General features: G+C 39.3%; 1 protein-coding gene across 4 annotated transcripts in view; it reads right to left on the minus strand.

Annotated features, from left to right (window-relative positions):
• Window positions 1-27,174, minus strand: part of ascc3 (activating signal cointegrator 1 complex subunit 3) — a 297,685-nt gene that overhangs the window by 110,526 nt on the left and 159,985 nt on the right. For all 4 annotated transcript variants that reach the window (XM_037980369.1, XM_017414246.3, XM_025005501.2 and 1 more), the window contains exon 14: window positions 21,141-21,275. In XM_037980369.1, the coding sequence (XP_037836297.1) occupies window positions 21,141-21,275 (135 nt within the window). The remainder of the gene's footprint in view (window positions 1-21,140; window positions 21,276-27,174) is intronic.

The following is a 27,174-nucleotide window of genomic DNA, read 5'->3' on the forward strand; positions in this document are numbered from 1 at the left end:
TGTTTTAGAGGGGGAACCGATTATTTCAGATGGCTGAAATATTTGGTTCCCCCTGGTAACTTTTGCAAAAAAAACAAAACAAATGTCTCCAAATTCAGAGGACTTATTGTCCATGATGAGAGGAATAAACACAGTTAAAGACTTGTTGGTAAATTAACTGGTTGTTGATGGAAAATTAATTATCTAAATAACATTTGACCCAAATGTTAATTAGATAAAAGCAAAATACCACTTCAGGCGGAGAAAACTAAACTAAACTAAAATATTACAACAGTTCACTGCAAACCCATATGATGCACTCGATCCACTGCAGATTACATGCAGTCTCACACCAATTAGGTGTTGTGATGAGAAGCAATTTTATTTTCTGTTTTTCAAGAGTAGTCAGCTTGTAGGGCACCACAACTGCTTCCACCCACCTCCATCATCTTCATCATATGAAATAACTTTTTGGTAAAATATTTGAGTGGCTGGTAAAAAATGTTGTCCACCAGCCACTATGGCTGGTGGATAAAATTTTTAATTTCCACCCCTGTTTGGAACACAGTTTATCTTTTCATTCATTAGCAACTTAAAAGTAAATTATTAAATTATTACTTGAGAAACTAGTTAAATAGTCAAAGTTCAAATGAACTCATTGTTATCTGTAATTAATATTTTTCTTATTTGTTTGTAGGTTTTCGACCTACTCATGTTGACTACTCATATGAGCAGCTTGTTCATATGCTTCTGATGAGATTCATCTAAAAGACAAAAGAAAGGATGAATAAAAATGTCACTGAAATGAGTTGTTCCTGCATCTCTTTGAAGGAAGCAAGCCTTTTCAAGTTTGGGCAAAAGCTGAAGTAGCTTAAGAGAGTAACAAGATTGACAGTTGGTATGTGACTTATTTTTCAAGTTATCCAGCTTACAAGACAAACACACCCATATATATATATATACGTCACGAGAAACTGGAGAAATACCTTAGAGAGGAACTGGAAAAGGCCTGGAAGGTAAAGACCACAGTGGTGCCTGTGGTCATCGGGGCCCTTGGGGCAGTCACCCCCAAACTGGAGCAGTGGGTACAACAGATCCTGAACAGAGGCTTCAGAGCTGTTCATATGCAGTCAAATCAGCCAAAAAAGATTCAAAACGATTTTGAAAAAAACAAATGTGAACAAGGCCAAAGACCAAAGAGCACTGCCTAACATGCAAAGAGAAGTTGTTCTATAATTCAGTAAGTACTTTCACAAAATGACTTCAAAGAAAGTCAGTGTTTAAGCTGCATCTGACCATTCACAAATCACAAAGCACTACGTTTTTCTTTAGCCTTTCCTTTCTGGTTCTACAGTGTTGGATGTGAGCATTCTGTGTGTCAGTGTACTGATGAAATGTTTACCTTGTTGTCTTTGTGGCAGCCATCTTGGGTCCCTGCTAAAGAGAAGGCCCGCCTCAAACCCAGCTCTTTTGTAGGAAGTGCAGTGATAAGAGCTGGAGTTTGATTGGTTAAAACTTAAAGTAACAAAAATAACAATGGTTTGTAAGTTGCTGTATTTGCACACATAAGATGTCTGCTTAGAATTTTATGATTGAAAAATAATTGTTTACACTATGTATGTGAAAATTAACTGTTTCCTTTTTTCCCCTCTCTGGAAGGCTGAGATGATTGGCTGAATTGAATTGAGAAGACAGGGTTTAACCTGTATATAGGTGAATGGCTAGATGAATCAGGTGACTGATGGAAGGGCTGCCATTTTGAACTCTGCTGTGATGTGTGAGGATGAATAAACCTGCTTGTTTGCTGTACAGCCAAGACTGACTGATTGCATTTCTTCCAGACCACACCTCTCAGCTTAACAGATGAGAGAAAACAGATGTTCTGCAGAAATGTTAGCTTTCAGAAATAAAATGTAGTTAGCGGAACCAGCGGTGTGGAGTGGAACTCTGCTGAGTTTATGGGATGCACTATGCAATAAATGAGTGACGGCAGATGTCTACTGTACCTAATTTCGTTTTCAAAACAAGACAAATGAACTCAGTTTTGTGACCCTCTTTGTGGTGAACATTTTTTTTTAACTGACTGCAAAGTTTCTATACTTCATTACTTTATCTTCTCCTAGGCAATAAATCTGTTCTTTTACAATCTCTCGGCTGGGTGGTGACACAGATCATGTCATCACTTATCACATTATTGAGATGCAAAGCTGATATACCCTTTCACATCTCAACTGTTGCGGCTCTGTTATTACTTCACTTGGTGGCTTAACGGCACATCAGAGGGGATTAGTATCAACCTCCCATGCCACATCTGCCCAGTCACAAATCACATTGAGGCAACCAGAAGGCATTCAAATCCCGACTTGAAGTGTTTTGTGAAAGTGCCTAGAGAAAGCAAGGTCCCCTCTGAGCTTACACTGGGTTTTCAATACACTCATAGTCAGCTGATCTGAAATAGTGGGTGGGTGTAACAGGGTCTAACAGCTCAAAAAGGTAGGGTGTGGCAAGACCCTTGAGGGGTTAAAAATATAAAATAAATTAAAAATGAATCCTAAAATGTACAGGCAGCCAGTGGAGTGAGAATACAATAGGGAAATGGTGCTCATGCTTTTGTGTGTCAGGTAAAAGACGCACAGCAACATTCTGGACCCTCTGGAGGTGAGCAAAGAGTGAATTGCAGTGTTCTAGTCGAGTGAAGATAAAGGTGTGGGTTTTGAAAAACAACAATTTTGTGAGCTTGCAAACTATTTGGAAACCACAAAAAATTGAAAATACAAAAGAGTAGAAAGGCAGCTGCTTTAGGTAGAACCTGGACTGGAGCTTGAATACCCTCCACACACACACACACACACACACACACACACACACACACACACAGAGCCAGATTGAGATGTGGGCATTGACTGACAGAAGGCCTGTGACCTGACTGGGGTTGGGGGGGAATCCTCATCACAGAGCTTATCTCTCTCTCTGGGCATCTAAATGGAGGTCAGGGCCCAGCGGTCCTCTGCACCACAGACAGACAGCCCATTATTGCCAGCAGCTGTCTGCCTCACACACACTCAGCCAATGTTTTCCTTGCGGTAGATGTCCGTATTTGTATGCAGAACCTGGATAAAAGTAGAATGACTTAGTCTGTAAGTACACCAACTGTGCAGATCGTCTGAAGCTGGAAAGTGGCATAGAAGGGCTTCTTTTCAGTAGTATGCTTGATATCAAATAACATGAAATTGAGATGCAACTTTATAAAGAATTTGGTGAAGTTACCAGTGTTACTCTAGCTTAGGTAATGCTATATTTTTTTTATTGAGACAAAGACTCAACTTAAATGATGGATGGATGGATGGATGTTAATGCTGGCCAGATGAGAGAGAGAGATGGAAAAGGCAAATGTTGGTAAAGTTTAGATAGGACAGGGGTAATAAGTACTTGTCTGGATACACTTTATTTCCACATTGGACATGGAACAGCGTAACAGCACATTCAGGATGTTGAATTCTTTTAGCTTGAATGAATGATTGCTTTTCATGCAGTAAACCTGCAAGGTCAGTTGTAGGGATAAGAACTGCAAATCAGTCATGGGCTGTAAGTCTTGTATACAACTGTTTCAGTATTTAACTTTGATTTGTTTTTCTTTGCTCTTCTGTTACTGCAAAAAGAAAATAAAAATTCCAAAGCATATTTGAAAAATGCCAGTGCAGCCACCGCCTGAAATCTCAACATCCAGTATGTATATATTTTTAAAGGCCTAAAATGATTTATAACTTCCTTTTGTAATAATCTAAGCTGACAAAATGCTGACATGTTGCAGTATGAACTGTAGAAAAAGAACAAAGAGAACCAAGATCAAAAGAAATGTTAAACCTACAGCCAGTGGCTCATTATTGTCACCATTGTAACCACATACCTTTGTCTATCACACCCTGACAACAGTATCAATAAGACACATGTACAGAAACACAGAGCAAAAACTAAGCCTCAAACAAACAGGCACAGTGTGAAAACAAAGTTCTACTGAAAGGATTCCTGAACTGTACAAGCCAGAAGCCTTTGGCTGTCACACAATAATTTTATCTTAGTTGCCTTCACTTCCAGTTTTCAAGAGCAAAGTCAAAGCTGAAATGTAATTGTGGCCAATCAGGGCATGAGCATGCACTCGTCGCATTCTGGGGGAATTTGAGAGAAACTCACAAGTCTTCTAGCAGAGAGACACACTAGATGACAAGATGCCTAGAATTTGATGTATAAATTGAAGTATAAAGATTGTGGAAATAAGGAGAGTTGATTGAATAAAAATCGTAAAAGACCTCAAAATGCTAATTCAATCATGTAAAGTCCAACTTTCTGTGACACATTTAAACTTTAAGTGACTCAGAGCTATAAAACTTCAAAGAGGGTTGGATTTTTCACTTGCTTCAACAAATCCTATTGCTATCTGTTGGCAAAGGTTTTGCTTTTTTTTGGCAATTTCTTCCACACTGTACAATGAACTGCTACCAAAGGAGTACACTACTTTCAGTCGAGCTGTATGCTTTGATGTCTTTTTTGTATGGGTTTTTCCAAAGCTGCGAGAGGAGGAGAAAGACAAGAATTGTGACAGAAGCTGGAGAATGACTGTCTTATAGAAAGAGAATGCTTCAATGTTTATATATTCAGTCTTTTAATAAAATTCATCAATATCATTATTTAAAACAGATTCAGTAAAAGGTATCTAAATGTTTTAGGGCCTATAAGCGCCATAAACACACTATACATAGGAATAAACGTGTAGCAGTGTACACTGCTGTTATTCTGGATCTTCTCTCCATACAAGAATCCTTCCAAAACTGATGCAACTGAATAACAAACATTCCTACCATACTATCTAATAGAACAGGTCTAAAAACCAGGGCCAGATGTGTCCTTCCTGGGCCAGGTAGGGTGCACACACTCCTACTGGGATCCATGTAAGCTGGGGCAGGTTACTAATTAAAATGCTCCAACCGAGGCTGTGCTTTGAGGTGTCAGTGTGTGTTTCAGCCATGTTCCCAGACTCTAATCTGAGCTGAGTTATTGCTGATGTCTGTGTTGCCATGACTGTATCTGAGGTGGCAGTGACCTAAGCTCCGGATCAGGTCCCATTAGGCGCTGCAGCTCACTGCAGCTGCTGCTGTAGAGCTCAGTTGGTCCAGAGACAGCCGGCTGCCACTTCCACTTTTTGTTTATCATGGCGGTGACTTTGCATAGAACATCAGCTAACACCAGAGCTAGAGTAAAGAATTCTAGAAATTCTAATCTTCAAGATAACAAAAAATATCCAGGTGGATAAAATTGTGTTCACACTTGTGACAGTTCTACTAACATTCCAGCACACTTGTCCTTTGAGAAACAGTACCTGACTGGCACAGAAACATTTGCAGAAGCTTCAAATGCATGGCAAATGATACTTGTGCTAACCCTCAACGGTGCCTCTCATCAGCACCAGAACCATTTGTTTACTTTGAGAAGCTACAGTGCAGCAGTTTGGTGCTGATCTCATTTAGTGGCCCTTGATGTTTACTGTTCCAAAGACTGGCTGTTAATGCTGGCCAGGCAAGAGAGTGGGGGATGAGTTCCTACTCAGACCTACTCCACTCCACTTTTCCACTACCATCTGCCTGTTTGTATGAACAGGTCATTCTGCTGCATCTCTATCTCAGGGGGCTGTTTGATAAACATAAAGCACATCATTGGAAAACTGTACAGACTAATTTTACTTGATAATATTATTGGATTTCTCACACAAACTACAGGAGTATTGTATTTGCATAAATTGCCACACTTTGCACGTGTCTAATAAGAAACAATCTCTGCTGCAGCTCTGCATTCTAAATATTACTAACAACTTAAAAAAGGAGATATAAGTCAGACTGTCTGATTTAGTTAAACAACAAAAATGAGTGACAATTAAAAGGGAATGCTGTGTGAGTTTAAATAGTGCTTAAATATTTTAAACCTTTACTCCACTAATTTTGGAAACAGATAAAAACCTAACAGAGTGAAGAAATAAGTTTCTAATTGGCTGATTCTAGCAGGAACTGGGAAACTGGTCAGAGTTAAAAGAAAAATACATGGAGTAAAATACAGAGAAATTCTTGAGAAGAACTAGTTGGGAGTCTTCCAGAGATTTGAAACTGGGATGCTGGTTCACTTTCCAACAGGACAATGACCTGAAACATACCGCTGAAACAACACTTCAGTGGTTTAAGGAGAACCAGATAAATGTGGCCCTGTTCAGGGTGTACCCCCGCCTTACACACAATGACTGCTGAAGACAGGCACATGCTCCCCTACAACTCAGCATAGAAAAAGCAGGTAAAGAAAATGGAAGAATGAATTAATTAATAATTGGATGGAAAAAGGTGCTAAAGCTGTGAGAAAAAAAGAAAAGTTTTTTTTCAACACCACATAGTAAGGCAAAAAACAAACAAAATAACAGAATCCTAAGGGGGAAAGGGGGTATATTTTTGCACTGTAAGTGTACAGTTTTAAAACATGGTGGCACGGTGGGGGGTACACCCCTCCGTTTTAATGCTGATGAGGAAGCAATGAAAGAGAAAAATGGTGGTACTAGTGTTTGCAGTGCCACGATAACATGTGAGACTGGTCCCTGAGGGGATGAGACTCCAGATGAGCTGCTGAGCCAAAACTATCAGACAGGATGGAGGAGTACTTCACACTTCACACAGTTTTCTTCACACTCTCCCACCATTTCATAAACCCCTCCTTCTATTTAAGGCAGCAGCTTCTATGCTACAGCATACATGATTGTCACTTCTTCTACCAGTGTTTAAGTGGCTTATTGTTGGTGATCAGTGCACCAGGGAGTGGTTTAGGTAAGATGACACACTGTCACAAAGCTAAATCAATGAAAGGACAGACAGTGGACTAAATCTGTAAAAATAGCATCAAATGAAAGAAAACGGAAACATTAATGAGCCTTGTCTGGTGTTGCTGCACAGTCCCTGAAGGCTTCACACTCAGGCATCAGAGTCTGTTTCCGTGTATCTCGTCAAAAGAAATGACATGAAAGCAACCCATCTAAAGACGAGAGAGGAGAACAGTTTCCGGAGAATTATGTCCATGCAAATGAAGTTAACGCACCATCTTTCACTGCTTCATCTTTACACCGATACTGCTTAAATACAGCTTTCCTTAAAACTATGAAACACCATTTAAAACTCAAGGACAGGCAAAGACTGATTATCAGTTTCAAGGTATACCATGGTGTTCAAAAGTCACCGTGTCAAAACCACTGAATTTTTCTATCATACTATTCCAACATCTTAAATGTTTTTAAGAAGATACCAGAGTCAAAGCAATTTAAATATTTTCTTGTAACTTGTCATTTTTCTTCTTTGCCCCGATCCTCCAGTCACATGGAAGGGAATCCTACTAACCTTTTATGCTTGTTAAAAGCAGGCATCATTGGTTGTACATTTTTCCAAAGGATAACCCAGTCAGTCATGGCTTATCTACATGAGGAGCAACAACCATCTCTCTTTTCAGGGTAACACCGGTTTAAAACAAATGTTTGCAACAAGCTACAGAGTTAGTATGTTAGTAGGTGAAATATGTACAGCCCAGTGCAGGCTTGCTAAGGACGCTAATAACCAGCTAATTAATGATTAACATAAGCTTGTTAGGCTCTCAACATTACTTTATAAAGAACAAAACAGCAGAAAATAAGTAGTATAGGTACAATTACCTTAGAGTTACAAATAAACTATTAATTAATATAAATATGGTGGCATAGTGGAGCAGAGGTGAAAGCTGTTGCCTCACAGCGAGAAGGTGATATGTTTGCCTCCTGAACAAAAACATGCAAGTTATTTTAACTGATAACTCTAGTTATAAAGTGGGAGTGTGAATCGTCTCTGTCTCTATGTGTCCACGTGATAGACTTGTGACCTGTCCACTGTGTATGGTCTACCCTGTACCCTGAAAAATGACTTCTGCAAAAAGGTACCAGCTCCCCGTGACCCAGAAATGAAAAAAAGGGAAAAGTAAATGAATCGATAAATATAAATAAGCCAGCCTGGCTGACAATGAATTAAATTAAATTTAAAATGTAAATGTATTGATTTTGCTAGTGATTAAATGTAAATTGCAGCCTTGAAATTAAATATCATCATAAATAAAAAAATAAAAAAAAAGCTGATCAAATTTTGGTTTAAAATCTGTCCCAAGTATAGGAAAAAGCTGACATTGATTTTAGTGGTTGTCAAAATGTTCTTTAGTTATATCTGTGTAACAAAATAAAAAAAACTTTAAATTCATGTTTTATTTGTAATTATTATGCTATTACACCTATAAAATCATTATTAAGCAAATGTGTGATATGATTTAGGCAGCAACATTAATAGTGATTATATTTTTGCTTTTAAATAAAACCAAATTATGATGTATTTTTTATTGTTATTGTATGGTTTTGATAACAAGAAATTGTAATATTATTGCTTAAGGTTTTTGTACCATCAGAAGCTGCCTACTCTTGAAATGTGTTTCCAGCCCTGTGTAACCCTGGACAGATCTGTAAAACTATCCTTGTAATGAACCCGTGGGACCACATGGTGTCTCTTGTCCTCCATTGAAAACCTGCATTTCTTCTGATACAAGCCACGTTTCATGATGGGAGAGGAGACTTAAAATGGTCATAAAAACAGAAGATCTTTTTCAAACACAGGCTACATTGAATCTCTCATTTAGCTGAGGATCAGAAACAAAGAGCTATAAATGATCTTTATGTTAATTTATAATTAAACCTGAATAGAACTTTATTAAATACATTTAATTAACTTGAATTTAATTCAGTTATTAATGTTCCATTAAAGTCCTAGCATGGCTTGAAGAAATGCATATCACCTGCTGCCCTTCATGCCAGAGTTGTAGCTGTTTTGGTCAAATCTTAAAAATAAAGTTATGAATAATCTCATGCAAGATGTCACAAAGAGTATGTGTTCTTAATGACTCTGAGCTACAACCACATCAAAACTTAGCTCAATTGCTGTATTTTAAAGAAGCAAAAAGGCATTCCCTCACACTATCCAAATCTGCAGAAATTTATTATTGCAATGTTTTAGTCCCTAGACCATCATCACGCCAACAACTTCAAATACAAATGTCACAAATGACGTAAGATCCTACAAACCATTTACATAATAAACACAAGAGCAATACAAAAAACCCCAAAACATATATAGAAAAATACATATACAAATTTGAATAGTAAAACTTTTCATAACCTTTCATACATACAGATTTAAGTGATCATTTGCACTCCCTAAAATTATTACATGAAGCAAAAATCTGAAAGTGCCATTGCAAACAATTTCACATGAAGATTCAAAAGACATAATAAATGGGCCAAATATAAATTTGTTGAACCAAAAATTGAAATCCAAAATTCAACGAATTGCAGGAAAACATTCTAAGACAGTTCATCATTCTGATCTTTGTAGGTCAAAGTCTGAAAAATAGAAATCTAATAGCCTCATGCTGTTTAAGTAACTTTGTCACAATTCCGCTATTCCTACCACACCTCTTGCTTCCATGTCACAGCCTCTCTGTTTCATGCCACAGTAATTTCCAACAGCCTCTCTGTTCCTGCCACGCCTCCTGGTTCCATGCCACAGCAATCATCCTGATCCCGTTCACCTGTGTCTGGCACTACTTAAGTTGTCCCTCCACACCAAGTCAGTGCCAGATTATTGAATGGTTTTACCAAGTAGATGTCCAGCGTTTCTTCACAGCTCATGCCTGATTTCTTGTCCTTGACCTCCTGCCTGACCAACAACTCTCGATCCTTACCTGCTCCCTGCCTGATACCGTTTCTGACTCAAACCTCTGGTAACCGACCTCGTTTCTGCAACCTGGATCTCACCCTCTGGTTTGTATCATTTGGCTCTGGCTTCGGCTTTCTGATCTCCCGGCTTTGACCCCTTGCCTGTCTCTGGACTCTCCTGCTAGCCTGCTCCCTTCTCTGGAAGACCTCGCCCTTCTCAATTCACGGCCCTCTGTGGTCTTACCTGCCCAGAGATTCCCTTTGCTGCACGTAGAGCGTGCTGTCCTGGGAGCTAGCGTTCCTCTTAGCCAAAAAGCTATAATAAACATCTTAAACCTTTGCTTGTGTCTGTCTGCGCTAAGTTATGGGGAACTGCTGAGTGGCAACGCGACTCGCATGTATGCTATGTTTACAAAGGTTTTGGCAATGAATTAAAGAAAGTGTTTGATCCCATCACTCCAGAGCGGGATGCCGCCCGCAAACTCTTCTCATTAAAACACGGGAGGAGTGTCACCGAGTACATCATTGACTTTCACACATTGGCTGCTGATAGCCAGTGGAATGATCTGGCTCTCACATATGTGTTTTTTCAAGGTCTAAGGAGGGATATCAAGGATGAACTTGCAGCAACTTGCACCCAGGAAGTCTCAGAGGTTTGGAAGAGTTGGTGACACAGATAGAAACCAGACTGACTGAACGCAAGCTGTAGAGAAGAGGTAACCCATTTCGAAAGACTGCATTTGGAACGTGAGGTCTAATGTTTCTCCGGACTCCAGCGAAAGTTGCAGCTCCACACCCCCTTAGGAACCAATGCAGCTCGGAAGGACAAAGCTCACTCCCGAGGAACGAAGTCGTCGGACGGCAAGTAATCTATGTTTTAACTGTGGAGCTAAAAATCATGCAGTCAGAGACTGTCTGTTAAAAGGCCAGACTCAGTAGGATCCAGGAGAGTCCTGCTGAGTCCTGTTAAAAAGACCAAATTCTCCTCCATGCTAACCTATGCCTGCCGAACTATAATTAAATAGGCAACAAACTTACCACTTGGGTGTTTATCGATTCTGGAGCCAATACCGAGTTTATTGACCAGTCTTTTGCTGAGTCCCTCTGTAACATTTCATCCGGCCCCCAAGATAACGTTTAGATTTCATAAGGTCCGCCCTCTGGGACAGATCGAGTCTCTGATTCTTATTTTGCTTAAAAAAACTGAGCCTAATTAGTGAAGTTTTCTCTTGACAGTGACTTAGAAGCCAACAATATATAGTTTTAATTTCTGTATGATCAGGTTATTGTTGAAGTATGTTTGCTCTAAATTCTGTATAATCTGTAACTGGGAAAAGGTAATTGATATTTCTATATGAATGATTTGACATGATACATCTAAAACCAAGGTTAATTTATGTGATTTTTAATAAATATTGATCGTGATTGGCCCTTGGCTAGGACCAAATTTTTAATTTTGGCCCCCTTGCGTCACTGGGTTTGACACTCCTGATCTACATCGTTTCTAGGCTTCAATATTTCCCCTGACCAAGTTTCCATAGATCAGTCCAAAGTCTTTGCCATCAATGATTGGCCTACCCCCAAGGACAGAAAGCAGCTTCAACGCTTCCTTGGGTTCGCCAACTTCTACCGCAAATTCATCAAAGACTTCAGTCAGGTAGCTGCACCTCTCCATGCACTCACGTCAATCAAGACCCGGTTCCTCTGGAATGAAGACACTCAAGCCGCCTTCAAACGACTCAAGAGCCTGTTTGTCAAGGCTCCCAGTCTCCACTCTCCTGACAGCGACAGGCAGTTTATTGTGGAGGTTGACGCCTCCAACACAGGCGTGGGAGCGGTCCTTAGTCAAGTCGGCAAAGACAATCTGGTTTACCCCTGTGCTTATTTTTCCAGGAGGCTCTCCACAGCTGAGAGAAACTATGATTTAGGGGAAAGGGAATTGCTGGCGGTCAAGATGGCCCTGGAGGAATGGAGACATTGGCTTGAGGGAGCCAACGAGTCTTTCATCATCTGGACAGACCACAAGAACCTCGAGTACCTCAAGACCGCCAAGAGGCTCAATTTCCGGCAGGCCAGGTGTGCTCTATTCTTTTCTCGCTTTTCATTTTCTCTCACCTACAGACCTGGAGAGAAAAATGTCAAGACTGACGCCCTGTCTCGCATCCACAATGTTACCAAGGACGCCCCTGATCCTGAGACAGAGGAATTCCTTCTTCCCTGTATGGTCAGACTCTCTGTCACCCAACTGGAACAGGAGATCATTCAGGCACATCACAATCACCCACCTCTGGCCTCATGCCCCACGGACCGCATTTGTGTACCTCAACACATGGGGAGCAAGGTAATCTCCTTCTGCCACAGTTCTAAATTGTTCTGTCACCCAGGTATTAACAAGACTATGTTGGTGGTCCGTTCACAGTTCTGGTGGGAAAGTCTGGCTAAAGACGTCAGGGACTTCGTATCTGCCTGCCCACAATGCTCCCAAGCCAAGGTCTCTCGTCGTCACCAAGTGGGGTTGCTGCAGCCCCTTCCCATTCCCTCTTGTCCATGGTCCCACATCTCAATGGACTTTATCATCGGTCTCCCCTCATCCTCTGGTCACACAGTAATCCTTACCATAGTTGACAGATTTTCTAAGATGGTTTATCTGGTGGACGTCAAGAAGCTCCCCACAGCCAAAGTACTCGCTGAGGTGATGTCCAAGGAGGTCTTCAGGCTTCACTTTGAGTTGCCTTGTTGCTGAAAAGTGCTATATAAATAAATTTCACTTCACTTCACTTCACTTCACGGTGTGCTCAAGGACATCGTTTCAGATCGAAGCCCCCAGTTCATCTCCCGGTTCTGGCGTGAGTTTTGCGACCTGCTGGGGATCACGGTGAGCCTCTCGTCTGGTTTCCATCCACAGACCGACGGGCAGACCGAGAGGGTCAACCAGGAGGTGGAGACCAAGCTTCGTCTTTTGTGCAGCGACAATCTATCCAAGTGGTCCGACAATCTCCTGTGGGTCGAACACGCCCTGAACTCTCTCCCCTCCTCAGCCACGGGCCTCTCCCTGTTTTTCACAGTCTATGGCTTCCAGCCCCCAGTGTTCTCCATTCAGGAGAGACCAGCCAGGGTCCCCTTAGCCTATGCCGTGGCCCACAGGTGCCAAAGAATGTGGTTCAAGGCCAGAAGAGCACTTCTCAAGACTTCGGCGGTGTACTCTCATGCAGCTAATCGCAGACGTTCAGCACAGCCAAACTACCAACCAGGGCAGAAGGTGTGGCTCGCCACTAAAGATCTTCCCATCAGAGTGGAATGCCGCAAACTCGCCCTCAGGTTCATTGGTCCCTTCCCCATCTCCAAGATCATCAACCCTGTTGCAGTTCAGCTTCAGCTCCCCAGAAGTACCAGGATTCATAACACGTTCCACGTCTCCAGGATCAAGCCTCTGCTGACCTCTGAACTCTTTTCCTGCGACACCTCCTGGTTCCATGCCACAGCAATCATCCTGATCCCGTTCACCTGTGTCTGGCACTACTTAAGTTGTCCCTCCACACCAAGTCAGTGCCAGATTATTGAACAGTTTTACCAAGTACATGTCCAGCGTTTCCTCACAGCTCATGCCTGATTTCTCGTCCTTGAAAATAAGAAACATTCTTTAAACTAAACTATGCAACACTACTACGCAAATAATTTAAAAAACTAATAAACCTCCAGTGGATTTAATGCCTAATACATTATTTGTTTACTTTGCATATTTTAAAACAGAAAAACGAAAAATCATCCGTTTTTTCAGTATAGGTTATATATTTCAATTAATAAACTGAAACAAATGCTAAACATCTATCAATGCAGTTGAGTATTCTTTCTTCTCCAGTAATAAAAGAACAATTGGGCAATATTGTTGAACTGGGTGAATCTTTACATCACCACCATCTCTGTACTCTTTCAGTCCTTGCTCAGCATCTCAGTATGAGAAGCACCATCTGGTGTGACCAAACAAGAAAGCTCTGCAACTATGGCATCTGTCAAGAGATGAACAGCTCCTCTTACTGGCAGGGGGCACAGTCAGGCCTGTCAAAAGTTTTCTTCTGCTAATAAAGCTTGCATTAGACTGCTTCCTCCCAAAGGAACAACGATGGCAGCAAGAAGAAGGAAATTGCACCCAATACTTATCCAAAAGTTTGTGCATTAAAGATCTCAGGAGACATTATTTATCACAGATTTTTAGGATTTAAATTTCTCAGAAAAGGTACAGAAATCGTGGACAAAAAGTGGTTCTATTAGTTGTTCAAGTACAAAGACAGATATATGTGTTGGTACACAATAATAAAAGAAAACAGCTTTTTATTTAGCATATAGCTTTTGACCAAAAATTTAGGTGTTTTGTCCTTTTGACCAGCCTCTGTCAGGTTTGAAATGCACCAGGATATTGTGTTTGGAGAGAATCCTTCTGAGTTTCTCAGATACACCAGCAACATAAGGGATGACAATGTTTTTGTGTTAGGTCTTCTCCTTGTTCTGTTCTGTGGTGTGTTTTCTAGATTTCCTTGCTAACTTGACAGAAGCCCGGTTAGAATATCCACGTTTGGAGATATTTTTTTATGTGTTCCTGTTTGTTTTTCTTCCTTTTTTCTACTTCCTTAGCTTGGATTTTGACCCAGGTGTTATCCACATATCTGAACCAATAGCTCGGTGTTATTTCCTCGAAGCAGTTCAGAGCACTCTGTTCCACTTCCTTCATGTAGAAATTGGCCACAATTGGTGACACATGGCACAACCATGCTTCTGTCAATACAAAAAACTGTCATTATACTTGAAATAAGTAGTAGAAAGACAGAGGTTCAGCAGGGTACAGATCTGGTCCAGGGTGAAACTGGTCCTGTTGATTAGATAATTATCTTGCTGAAATTATTTTCTGATGGTTTCCATTGCTTCTCGTGGTTATGAAAGTGAAAAATGAAGTGACATCAAAAGACAAGGGTTTCTTCAGGAGCCAGCTTCAAATGTTATTAGAAAAATCCCTGGAGTTCTCTATATTATGTGGTGTTGCCAACAAGGGGAGCTAAAATACCAGCAAGATGTTTTGCAATATTATATGTCACTGAGGCCTAGTCCACACGTAGCCGGATATCTGGTAAACCAAATAGTTTTCTATGCAATTTGGCCTTTCATTCACACATAACCTCTATTTAATAGCATTAAAAACAATTGATAATGAAAACTTCAGCCAAAGTGAAGACTTAAAAATTTTTGTGTTTCCGTGTGGACATTGGTAACTGGAGATTTAAAGGCCTGCTCATTATAGTCTGCAACAAGTAATGCGGCGCTGATATCACATATGCGACGATTGTTACTGTTTGACCATGCAGTAAAGGGAAAATTTCTGCTATCAGAGAGGTGCTGATTTTTACCTTTGTTCAGGTGCTTTTTGCCTGTTTGTTTTTACAAACCCAGCTGCTACAATACATTGACTTGCAAAGGAAAAGGAGTGCTTGGAGGGCAGCAGTTTTACACCAGCTGTCCCTCACAATACGGAGGCACAATGCCGCCGCCATTCAACGTTGTCGTCGCCGGTTTTGGATCAGCAATCATGAATGATGATGATGTAAACATGCCCCTATGGATTTGGCATGTTTAAAACAACGCTCAATAGTGAAATTCTGCGGGTTTGTGTGGATGAATCTGATCCTGTGTGGATGGTATCATTTCTTCAAATGATGTGGCGGAGATATTCGGTTTTATAAAGACCCAGCTATGTGTGGACTAGGCCTAAGTTTATGCTGTGGATGATGGGTCTGAGTGGTGTTCCTCTTTTCTGTATTTTGGGAAGTACATATAAACAGGGAGTTGCGTTCCTTGGATATGATCAGGTGGTAAAGAGAGCAATTGATTATTTTGTTCTTTTTAAGTTTTTGCAGGAAGTCTGTGATCTTCTTTTTGTAGGAATTTAGCTTGTATAATGGAATATCTCATGTAGCTTAGAAGCTTGGAGCTCCACACTCTTCAGCACCGAATTGCTGAGGAATTAATGAATTGGATGAGGAATGAAATGTCTTCATCTACAGAACTGAAGTCCAATTGTTTTATTTTTGACTTTTTTGGGGATTTGCCTTGTCCTGGATGATTGAGAATCTACACCAGCAAGAAGGAAAATTGTTCGTAACCTGCAATTGGCATGGATGGAGGATGAAACACCTTTGTGTTTTTAGAAACAGTCCTTTACCTTTTCTTTGCATGTAGGAAGCTGTCAAATTTTTTGGGACCACTGATGCACTTCTTCCAAGACTGTCATGAGTGTCAAAAACTAACCCCTGTCTAACTTGCTGGTGTGTGTGTGTGTGTGTGTGTGTGTGTGTGTGGGTGGACATGATGGATGATCCAATGGTGGGGGGTTGTGACATTTATAACCCAATAGGGAACCTCCAATGCAGTCAGATTCAACCCTTTCATGTTACTTCTTGTTTTGTGCAGGGTGCATAGATTAGACATTGGCCACACAATGACAAAAAGGAAAAAAGGAGCTTCATATGATGAAAATAAATAAATAAATAAATAAAATTTTCTTTACACTTCTGCAATGACCACCATACCAGCATGTAATCCTAACAGATCATCTTTTACCTGAAATGTTTTGCTAGTTCTGATAATGAATGGGGGGTTTCAGACCTATTTGACCAATCAGGATCACCATGACCTGGATAACATCAGCAAATAATCTAGCATGGATGGAGAACGATGAAGCAAATTTTGGGATAAATTATGTCATCATGGAGTTCCTGACAAAAGTCATTCTGGTTTTGATATGAATAACACAAATTGTTTCAGAAATGTGAAAAACAAAACAAGTGGCTTGTGATATTAAACACAAGATACAGATCACAAGAGACAGGAAATAGACTTGACTGAATAAACCCAAGTGAAGGAGTCAGGAAAAAACAGTGAGAATATCTTGAAAGATTAAGAAGAGAGACCTGACCCAACTCTGTTCACACATCATTTTAAACAAGTTGAAAAAATGCCTAGCATTCTTTGAAGAAATGCATATTGCATGCTGACTTCCATGACAGTGTTTTAGATTAAAACTTTTCTCTGTTGAAAACAAAACAAAACAAAACACCTAAGTTATAGTTGTTTTGGTGAAATGTTAAAAATAATGTTATAATAAGCATTTTATTATTAATAAGCAATTATTATTATTAATAATAATGTAATGCACTATCTCACGCTCATAGTAGGAGTTGTCAATGACTCTCAGCTACTGCCACATCCTATGTTAGCTGAATGCCAGTAAAAGTGACTAAGTTATACCAATTTTTGTGTTTGATAAGGCTGATCAGTTATGGGAGCCATATTGAACCAGCTGTACATCCAATGAGTACTTTCTAAGAGCTTCATTAAAATTCTTCCTGTGGTTTGTGAAATATAATATTTTGCTAACAGACAAACACGGGTTGACTCCAACAGTTATTGCTAACGTTTTAAGCAAAGATCTTGTATGATTTGTTAGAGCTTGAAGTGTGTGTTGTATGTTGTGAAAGAATGTTCCTACAACACCAATGTTTAAATCAATGTATGTAAATTTGACTGAATTAGACATTTTTGTGTTTGCCATGATCAGCTAGCTTTGGTAGCCATCTTAAATTGCATTGCCTCTAAAAGTAATTGTCAGTGGACACCCACTGACTACTTTATGAAAGTTTTATTAGGATCTGTTCAGTCTCATATACAGTCTATGGTTTGAACTAAACACACACACACACATAAAAAACCCCAAAAGCAATAAATTAATCCTTTTTGTGGACTGATGACAAAGTGGACCTTCTTCTACTTGGTGTCATGTTATACTACAACACCACGAAGTGCTGGGCAGTGTTCGCTGGGAGTTGTGTCAGTCCAAATACATGAACATAATGGACTTTTTTTTTGGCACAGTATCCAGTGAGGGACAGCTGTAAGGAAGTTTTTCTTATGATATTCAAAGAATATCAAGCTAAATTCTTTATACACAGTGTTGGTCTTTTAAAATTATCCCTATACCCCACATTTTGTTTTATGTATACTTGATTTATATTGTAGATCTTATTCTCTATTGATTGTTTTTTTGTTTTTTTTGTATCGTTGACTTCATAATAAAGTGCAAAAAACATTTTTGGCCTTAGATTCTTTGGTGTAATAGTAAGAGGGTTTTGCTTTGCCCTATTTAAAGCAATGTTATTGGCCATCAGCCTTGTTGGTTAATTAAAGTCATTCAGAACATGAAGGTTTTGCTATAGTTTAGAACCTACTGTCTGAAGCACTAACATGTGTTATTGTACCATGATGATTGTTGTTGCTGTTGATTTGTCTGTCACGCTTGGGGTTGTAGGTTTGGTAGGAGGTTGCGCTATGACGTCATTGTTCTCAAAAGCTTGTGTTTTGTCTGTTCACAAGAAAATGCAAGGGTAACATTTCCTGATTTTTTCACTCTGGAAAGAAGTTTGAAAAAAATAGTTTTCGGATTCCTAAAACATAATTTTCATGTGGCTTAGGTGTTTACGTGTTTCCAGAGTGTCATTTTTTTACCTTTTTTCTTTTATGCCCACACTGTTCAGTATTAAACATAAAAGATATGTACATTTTTGCAGTTTGTTTTCAAAATGTTTTCACTTTTTATGCTCAAGTACTTTGTAATTATCAACTCAGAAAGAGAGAGGGAGAGAAAAAAAAAACAGTATTTACTCAAAAGTGACTCAAGAGGGTGAGTTCAGATATCTAAGCTTGATTGACAGCCATTCCAACCCCTGAGATAAAGCCAATTAAATAACACCGACAGCAGAGAAAAAAAAAAAAAAATCCAAAGCTGGATAAATAAATGCTAAATTATATCAGTGACCTTAGAGGGGCATTATTTCACTGCACACGTATACTGGAGATTAAAAACATCTATAAATATTAATGTGAGACAATTTCCAGAGTGCAAATAAGCAGTGCATTATCTCTGTGTGGGTTTAGAGTGGAGTCAGCCCGATGCCCCTTGCTTTGGCAGTGCAGACTGGACTGAAAAATGCTCAAAGTTGAACTAATGGAGAGGATAACACTCAATATTAAATGAAAAAAAAAGATTCATTTTTGTGCACCAGCTGTAGAAAGAATTGCATAGTTAGTTATAAAGTACAGTTTTAAAAACTAACCAGGTCACAAGGCACCATTTTTAGTTTGGTAATCTCTTGCTTGTATTTTCAGTTTTACAACGCATGAAAAGTGATCTGATTTGTATACATATCCCATTTAAATAGAGAAGAGATTAGAGGCACATCAATCTTGGCCCAGCCCCAGGGAACACAGGAAAAGGTTACTAAATTTATCATTATACCTTCTGTTGCAGGAGATTTAAATAGGGGAGTTGGAGTCTGACTGACTGTCCTCTGAGACAGAATAAAGCTCCACCTCTGTGTACCCTCACAGCACAGAAACCATTAATTACACACACTCACCATCAGTGCTCTCTCCTCAACATACCACTAAAACATCCAGTATATTACACACACTGATTATAATCTGGGAATAAAAAAAATCCACTGCTCTCCGAAGTGGAGCAGCTTCATCCAAGAAACTGAGTCGGAATTAATGCAACAAAAAAAAGATTTGTTTTCATTTCCTAAATTTACTGAACAACAGATCAAATATCAGAGCAGAGCTATAGACTGTCACTCTGTGATGCTTCTTTTCTGTGCTTTAAAGAGGTGAGGGCAGACACTAATGTTTTTGCCTGTGTCTGTGAAAATAACAGATAAACCACTGGATGTATTTTAATGAAACGTGCAGAAACTATTCAGTGGTTGTACATCTACAACTTATTACATTTTAGAGTTGATCCAATTCAACATGGCCACTACAGCTAACTGACCTACACAAAAACACAGTATTTTCTGGACTACAAGGCTCACCTGACTATTAGCCACACAAGCTAAAATTAGGGGAAAATCCTGTTTTGTTCATACATTAGCCGCACCGGACTAAAAGCCGCAGGTGTTTTAATGTTTAATTACCATATGTAAGAGAATATGCACAAAGGGGATTGACAGGAAAAAGATGGCTGTTTGGAAACACATCCCTTTTTTTAACATTTTTAAAAACAAGTTACCGGTACATATTTGCATAGCTTTTAACGTATATGTACAAGTACCGGTAATTACAGTAAAAGTACGAAACATGTACTGTGCTGTTTAAACAAATAACAAATGTACTGTATAACAATAACCTACAGCACACCAGATAAATATAATCGGCCTACCTTTTAGGCTAAGGTGCAGTAACACGGCTTTAACAAGAAGAAAAGTCAGTCATTCATCGCCATCTTTGTCTTCTTCCTGCGCACTAAAACCACCAAAGTCCTCTTCTTCAGTGTCGGAAACGTACAGCACTACTTTGCCTGGCAGATGGACATGTGACCAACATACCACTCTTTGCCTCCTGACTGTGTATCTGATCACAGGCCCTTCCGCCAGGCAAAGTAGTGTTGTACAACAGCGGAACAAACCAAAACAAATCCTTTTATGATATCACAAAAATCATAAAAAATCCATAGAAAAGCTGCAGGGTTCAAAGCTTGTGCAAAAAGTAGCGGCTTATAGTCTGGAAATTACGGTAGCTATAACTCCACCTATTGGGCAAAAATTGGGTATGGTGTTAAGTAAATCATTCACAGCACATATTCTGAGCGTTCCATCTCACAATATGGCATAGAATTGTGCATCATGTTCTTTTCAAGGTTTGACCAAAACGACTACAACTCTGTAATTTCTCATCATAGAGTAAGATCATCTTAGTCAAAGTTTAGGATGAAAGGTGGTGGATGATATGCATTTTTTCAAGGCATCCCAGGATTTTAATTATTTCAGTGTCTTCTTTAAAATGCAATAATTTCAAAATGCCTTTTAATAAAGTAGATTCAGGATTAATGTGTCCTGATGGACATGAGCTAACACTAGTTTTATGCCTTTTTGTTTTGTTGTTATCTTGAAAACAAACATAAACACCCTGTAAACAGTATTTGCTGATAACTGTAAGCATCTCTAATTACAACAATAAGCAGTCTCACATTACTTCTGATGTGCTGATCTTTAAAATTATACCTGCTACTGGACTTTCAGGCTTAAAAAACAGAAATAATTATTCTAAAAAGCACCTACAAATACTGACAGTGCTACCTTCATTGTTTTCAAACATTTACACCAACATTTAAACCCAACACCAAAGGTTGTTTTGCGAACATTCCTGAATAAAATAGGGACTTAATCTCTTTATTTTACGAAAGTTCTACAGAACTAAAAAGGATTATTGCTGAAAATATTTTGCTATACATACAAATAGTAATATTTTATTTGTTTTTTACCTGTTTCTCACACTGGCCGTAGTCTGGACCCTGGTCTGGTTGAAAGAAACACATTTCTCCATGATTCTTTGCCATTTCGATCAAGCTCATAGCGGTCCTCACTGTGGCGTTGCGAGCGTGCACAAACACCATGACCTGCCACATAAAGACATGGAGTAAAGAAATTTCTTTCATCAACAACACAAAACAATTCCCATTTGCAAACAGTCAAAACCAACACAGTCTGGCTAAGAGGTAAGACAGCTGCAGTGTAACCAAACCTGCCTGAAGCGAAAAAGTGCTGCTAAATTCAGCACCAGTCTTAATCTGCAGTACCTATCAGGCTGGACAACAACCTGCTTACAACATAAAAATTCATCCAGAATGTGGATGGTCTTTGCAGGGCCTTGGCAAAGTTCTCAGGAGTGTAATAAAGTGATATTCTGTTTAATAGTTATTAACAGTGTGTAACTTCTCAGATGTGACATAGTTTACAGACAACAAAGTCTGGATAGAAAGGCAGAAGTCTTCATCCAGGCTGGGATAATGGCTAGTCAAACAGTGCCAGTTTTTTTTTTGCTTTTTAAAAAAATAATTTTTCAAGTTTATAAACTGACTCTCTCTCAAAACCAACATACCAGAGTGAAAGAAAGCTACATTAGCTAATATTAAACTTCTACACTCTTGCCTGACACAGTTTGTTTAGTTTGTCTCTGTTTTTTTAACTGAACAACATCCATTCTATTGCAGGAATATGTGTGTGTGTGCTGAGAATAGACTGTTATACACCTATGGTGCTCAGGCTGCTGAATGTATTTCTAACATCTTGAGATATTGCATGTTATTTTCAAGGTTTGATCAAAATGACAACAAAGAACCCTTTTTATTTTTTGTTTTATATATTTACTTTTTCATAGTAAAATTCATAAGAGCAAACAACAATGCATAACTGCAGAGACGTGCAGCAGCCAGCTGTGTGTCTGCTCCAACACACACAGTCTAAGGAGACCAGTGGAGCAAATGTTATTTATCAGAGGTGTTTTATCAGCATCACTGAGCTGTGTGAAAACATTGTCGGCAGTAAGCACCAGATTCTCAGCTTATTAAACTTTGTTCTGGCAGCATGCTCCCCACCAGGGGGGCATTGGGAAAATCATAAAGGAAATTTCATCCATCACCTCCTCCCAGATGAAATTAATATATGTCAGGGCCACTTCCTGACAATTTAATATTGAGTGATGAAGAGGTCTCCCTGGTCGAGCTGTGAACTCAAACCTACAAGGTGGACCGGAGCATTGTATCATTTCAAACAGACATTTTAAAAAAAAGAGTGGTGCAGAATCAGCCCGGCTTACACAGAGGCTTCAGAAAGACTCATATTGTGTGTCTCTCTGAGGAAAAGAAAAGGCAGAAAGAGTGTGTGTGTGTTTATTTGTGCTCTTGCAAAGAAAAGAGAGAGAGAGAGAGAAAAAAAGATCAGGATAACAACAGTCCACAGTAGGAAGCTCAACTCCTGCAGCAGATGGGAGCTAAATGGTAAAGTCTGAATTCACATTTCTCCTGTTCCCAACAGGCTGTGTGAGGCTGTGGAGTGGAGGCAGAATGAGGGGAAGTTAGGGTGGGGGAAGAGGAGAGCTACACTGAGGGAGATAAGGACTTCAGAGACTTTAGATAGCAGGTGTTCATTCTGAAGGTTCAAAACATTTTTGACTGTAGAAGCTCCAACTCCTGAAAAAGTTCAAATGTTTGGTGGGAAAACACAATAAGATGGATTTTAATGCCATACCAGTGTTCCTAAAAGCAATTTAATGAGTCTTCACATATCAAGTCCATAGTTTTCATGTGTTTTATTAAAATCCATCAAGCAACAAAGATTGTTCCACACTGAAATATTGCACACTGAGTTAGATGTGTTGTGTGAAATAATATGGAACTGTTAGGCAGCAAGGATGACTTTATGGTCTTTTCACTTTTTCACAGGAGAGGAAAAAAAAAGTAAAACACTGAGTACAATCTGAAGAGAGTACTGAAACCAAGGAGAATTTCAGCAGCTGATCAAAGCTGCAGAATGATCCCAATGGGTTCCAGGTGGATTTGGGGGTTTTAGAAGTCCCCTTTGATACCACTAAAAGTAGCAGAACCACTAAGTATTAAGACGATTATTAATTTCACAGCTCTAACTGACTGTGAAAAGCTACTGTAGACGTCTGAATAATTGTTAAAATGTCTCTAGGTTTGAGTAATACCCTTAATACTGCCAGTGCCTCTTAAGACAGCGCTTGTTGCAGAGTGAGAAATACCAAAGTGTAAAACAATGTCACAATGTCAAGATGACTCCTGATATACTGTACCTCTTTAGAGCCATAATGTCTGCTAGAACTCAAAGCATGTAGATAAATTATTTAGTCCCCTTACACCTCACTGAAACACTTCTTCATTTCTGGCAAAAACTGATTCAGTTTAAAGCAATTATCCAGTGTACAACACTGTAAAAAAAGTATTTGCTCCTGTACAGATTTCTTCTGTTTTTGCTTTTTTGTCACACTGACATGTTTCGAATGAATAAACAAATGTTAACATCATACAAAGATAACCTGAATAAATACATAATGTAGTTTTTAAATAATAATTTTGTTTAAGAGTAAAAAGCTATCCAAACCAACCTAGCACTGTGTAAAAAAGTAATTGTCCCTCCCTTAAACCTAATAACTGGTTGTGCCACCCTTGGTGGCAAAAAAACTGCAAACAAGCATTTGTGATAACTGTCAGTCAGTCTTTCAAATGGATGAGGAGGAATTTTGTTGCTGTGCTTTAGATCAGTGTCTTGCTGCAGAACTCAAAGGGCCTTTGACCTTAAAGTCACAAACTGATGGCCGGACATTCTACTTCAGGATTTTCTAGTAGAAAGCAGAATTCATGCTTCCATTGATTACAGCAAGTTGACCAGGTCCTGAAGCAGCAAAGCAGCCCAACACTATCACACTACCACCACCATGTTTGACTGTGGGTATGATGTTCTTTTTTTAATGCAGTGTTAGTTTTACATCAGATCTAACAGGACATAGAACTTCTAAAAGGTTCTACTTTTGTCTCATCCGTCTATGGAATATTGGATGTTTTCTTTGACAAATGTAAGAGAAGTCTTTGTGTCTTTGTTTGAATCTGGTTTGTATTGCTGGTAGTAAGTCAAACCTCTTAAGAGTGAAAGTAGGACTCTGCCAGGGCTGCTGTTGCTAACAATTCTGTTCATAACTTTTATGGACAAAATTTCTCTGTATAGCCAGGGGTTCAGTGTGGTGGCCTCAGGATTCTGTCTCTGTTATTTGCAGAGGATGTGGACCTGTTGGCATCATTGTGCCATGATCACCAGGTCTCACTGGAGCAGTTGTGAATCAGATGGGTTGAAGATCAGCACCTCCAAATCTGAGGCCATGGTTCTCAGCCAGAATAGGGTGGACGGAATGGAGCGCAAGGTTAACAGACGGATCAGTACAAATCTGTACAGGTGAGTTTTGGTAAACAGGAAGTTGAGCTGCAAGGCAAAGCTCTCTGTTTACTAGTCAGTCCACATTCCTATCATCATCTATGATCACCTGCTACATTTATACATCAACTCTATGAAAGGGTTTTAAACTTCTTTTGTTTTTTAAGTTATGTTGGGAAACAATGTCCCAGTAAAATCACCAGCCATTAAAATTGAAATAGAATTTTTTTTTATTAACAGTCACACTGAATCAGCAGTTGTCTGAATGTTAAAGTGGTATTTCATATACACTGCCTGGCCAAAAAAGAAGTTGCCACCTGGATTTAACTAAGTAAATAGGTACAAGCCTCCTATTGGATAATTACTGCATGGGCGATTATGTTTCAGCTGGCAACAAGTTATTTAACCCCATCTGGTGCAGTGAGTTGCTTCTCAATTTTTAAACAACCATGTTGAAAGACACATCCCGTGGTTGTGGAAAAGTCAGTCTGTTTGAGAAGGGTCAAATTATTGGCATGCATCAAGCAGAGAAAACATCTAAGGAGATTGCAGAAACTACTAAAATTGGGTTAAGAACTTTCCAATGCATTATTAAAAACTGGAAGGATAGTGGGGACCCATCGTCTTCGAGGAAGAAATGTGGCCGGAAATAAATCCTGAATGATTGTGATCAGTGATTACTTAAACGTTTGGTGAAATCAAATCTTAGAAGAACAAAAATAGAACTCTGGGCTACGTTTAATAGTAAAAGTAAGAGTATTTCCACACGCACAATGCAAAGGGAACTCAAGGGATTGGGACTGATCTGTGTAGCCTTAAGAAAATCACTAATCAGTGAGGCTAACTGGAAAAAAAAAAGCTTAAATTTGCTAGAAAGCATAAAGATTGATTTTGGAGCAATGGAAGAAGGTCATGTGGTCTGATGAGTCCAGATTTACTCTGTTTCAGAGTGATGGGTGCATCAGGGTAAGAAGAGAGGCAGGTGGAGTGCTGCACCCATCATGCCTAGTGTCAACTGTACAAGCCTGTGGGGGCAGTGCTATGATCTGGGGTTGCTGCAGTTGGTTAGGTCTAGGTTTTTAGAGACTATATGATCAAGTTAAATTATGGTTTTGCTAATAATGTCTTGTACTTTGCAGACATTTTTTTCTACTGTAGTCCAACTGCAGGTTTTTGGTGCAGTGGAAAATGGCGGCCTGAGAGTAGACTCAAAGTTTTGACCTGTTTCCTGAGAATTATCAAATATTAAGTTAATTCAAAAATGAGTTCTGGTCAAAAGGAAAATTTTACCTAAAATTAGAATCCATAAGCTATATTTAATAGATTAAATTCTAAAATAAAATTATATTCCTGAATAAACAATGTATTGTGGTTACATTTGAAAATTAAAACACCAACATTTGATCAGCATCTAAATTTGGTGAACTGAGTGACTTTAAGATGACAGAGGAACTTTTAAATTTGTGGTATTTAACAATTTGTTTGTTTAAAATCTTACAGAAATGGGTATAACTATGATGACATATAAATGTTGCTTTATTTTGATTTTTTAAATTTATTTGGGATTTCATTAAGAAATGATTCTGTGCACAGACAGATGCTAAGCTGAAACTAAACTCATCATCCGCTCGTGCTCTGAAGCAGGTAATGAGATCAGTAATCAGTCTCTGTTACCATGGTGATTTAACCAGGCTCAAACTCAATTGCTGTTACCATGTTGAACTACCCAGGCTTAAATAAATCCTCCTTTAATTCTAAAAACCCAGATTTTCAGCTCATCATAGCAGCTAAACTTTTAAACTGTGTCTATCTGTTGGAGGTGCCTGTGAGCTTACAATCTTTTGCTGTTTTTCTGTGTAATACTGGACCAAAACATTTGCTGCTGTAAGAATCATAAAGTAGCACAGCACCATCTGTTTATCTTTTGATCTGACTGCTAAATTGGAAGATTTTTTTAAAGTTTAAGATTTTCTCAAAACTAGACTTTGAATCAAAACGTGGCATGATTTACATCAAACTATAGAGCATCAAACAAAGTCTTTAACCCCTAACTTCCCAGAGAGGTGATCCCTGATCAGCGGCACTCACATGTAGTAAATGTGTTTTGATTAGTTAATATGAAATAACACAGCTTTGAAGTGAATAAGCTATGCTTTAAACACATGCACACAGACTCCTGCAAAAGACAGAGACACTAACCTTTGCCTGCTGCTGCTTTTTACGCTTTAAAAAAAACAAAAAAAAAACTTTAGATGTGTTGAAATAAAAGCAAACTCATAACAGACCTGTGTAGAACATTCAAAATGATCTGTTACAGTGATGGCATATGGATTTTTCTCCATCCATCCATCCATCCATCCATCCATCCATTCTCTTCCACTTATCCGGGGTCGGGTCGCGGTGGCAGCAGCCTAAGCAGGGAGACCCAGACTTCCCTCTCCCCAGCCACTTAGGCCAGCTCCTCCGGGGGAATCCCAAGGCGTTCCCAGGCCAGCCGAGAAACATAGTCCCTCCAGCGTGTCCTGGGTCTTCCTCTGGGCCTCCTCCCGGTGGGACGTGCCCAGAACACCT

This window comes from Kryptolebias marmoratus, linkage group LG16 (genome assembly GCF_001649575.2).
Source record: "Kryptolebias marmoratus isolate JLee-2015 linkage group LG16, ASM164957v2, whole genome shotgun sequence".
Classification (NCBI taxonomy): domain Eukaryota; kingdom Metazoa; phylum Chordata; class Actinopteri; order Cyprinodontiformes; family Rivulidae; genus Kryptolebias; species Kryptolebias marmoratus.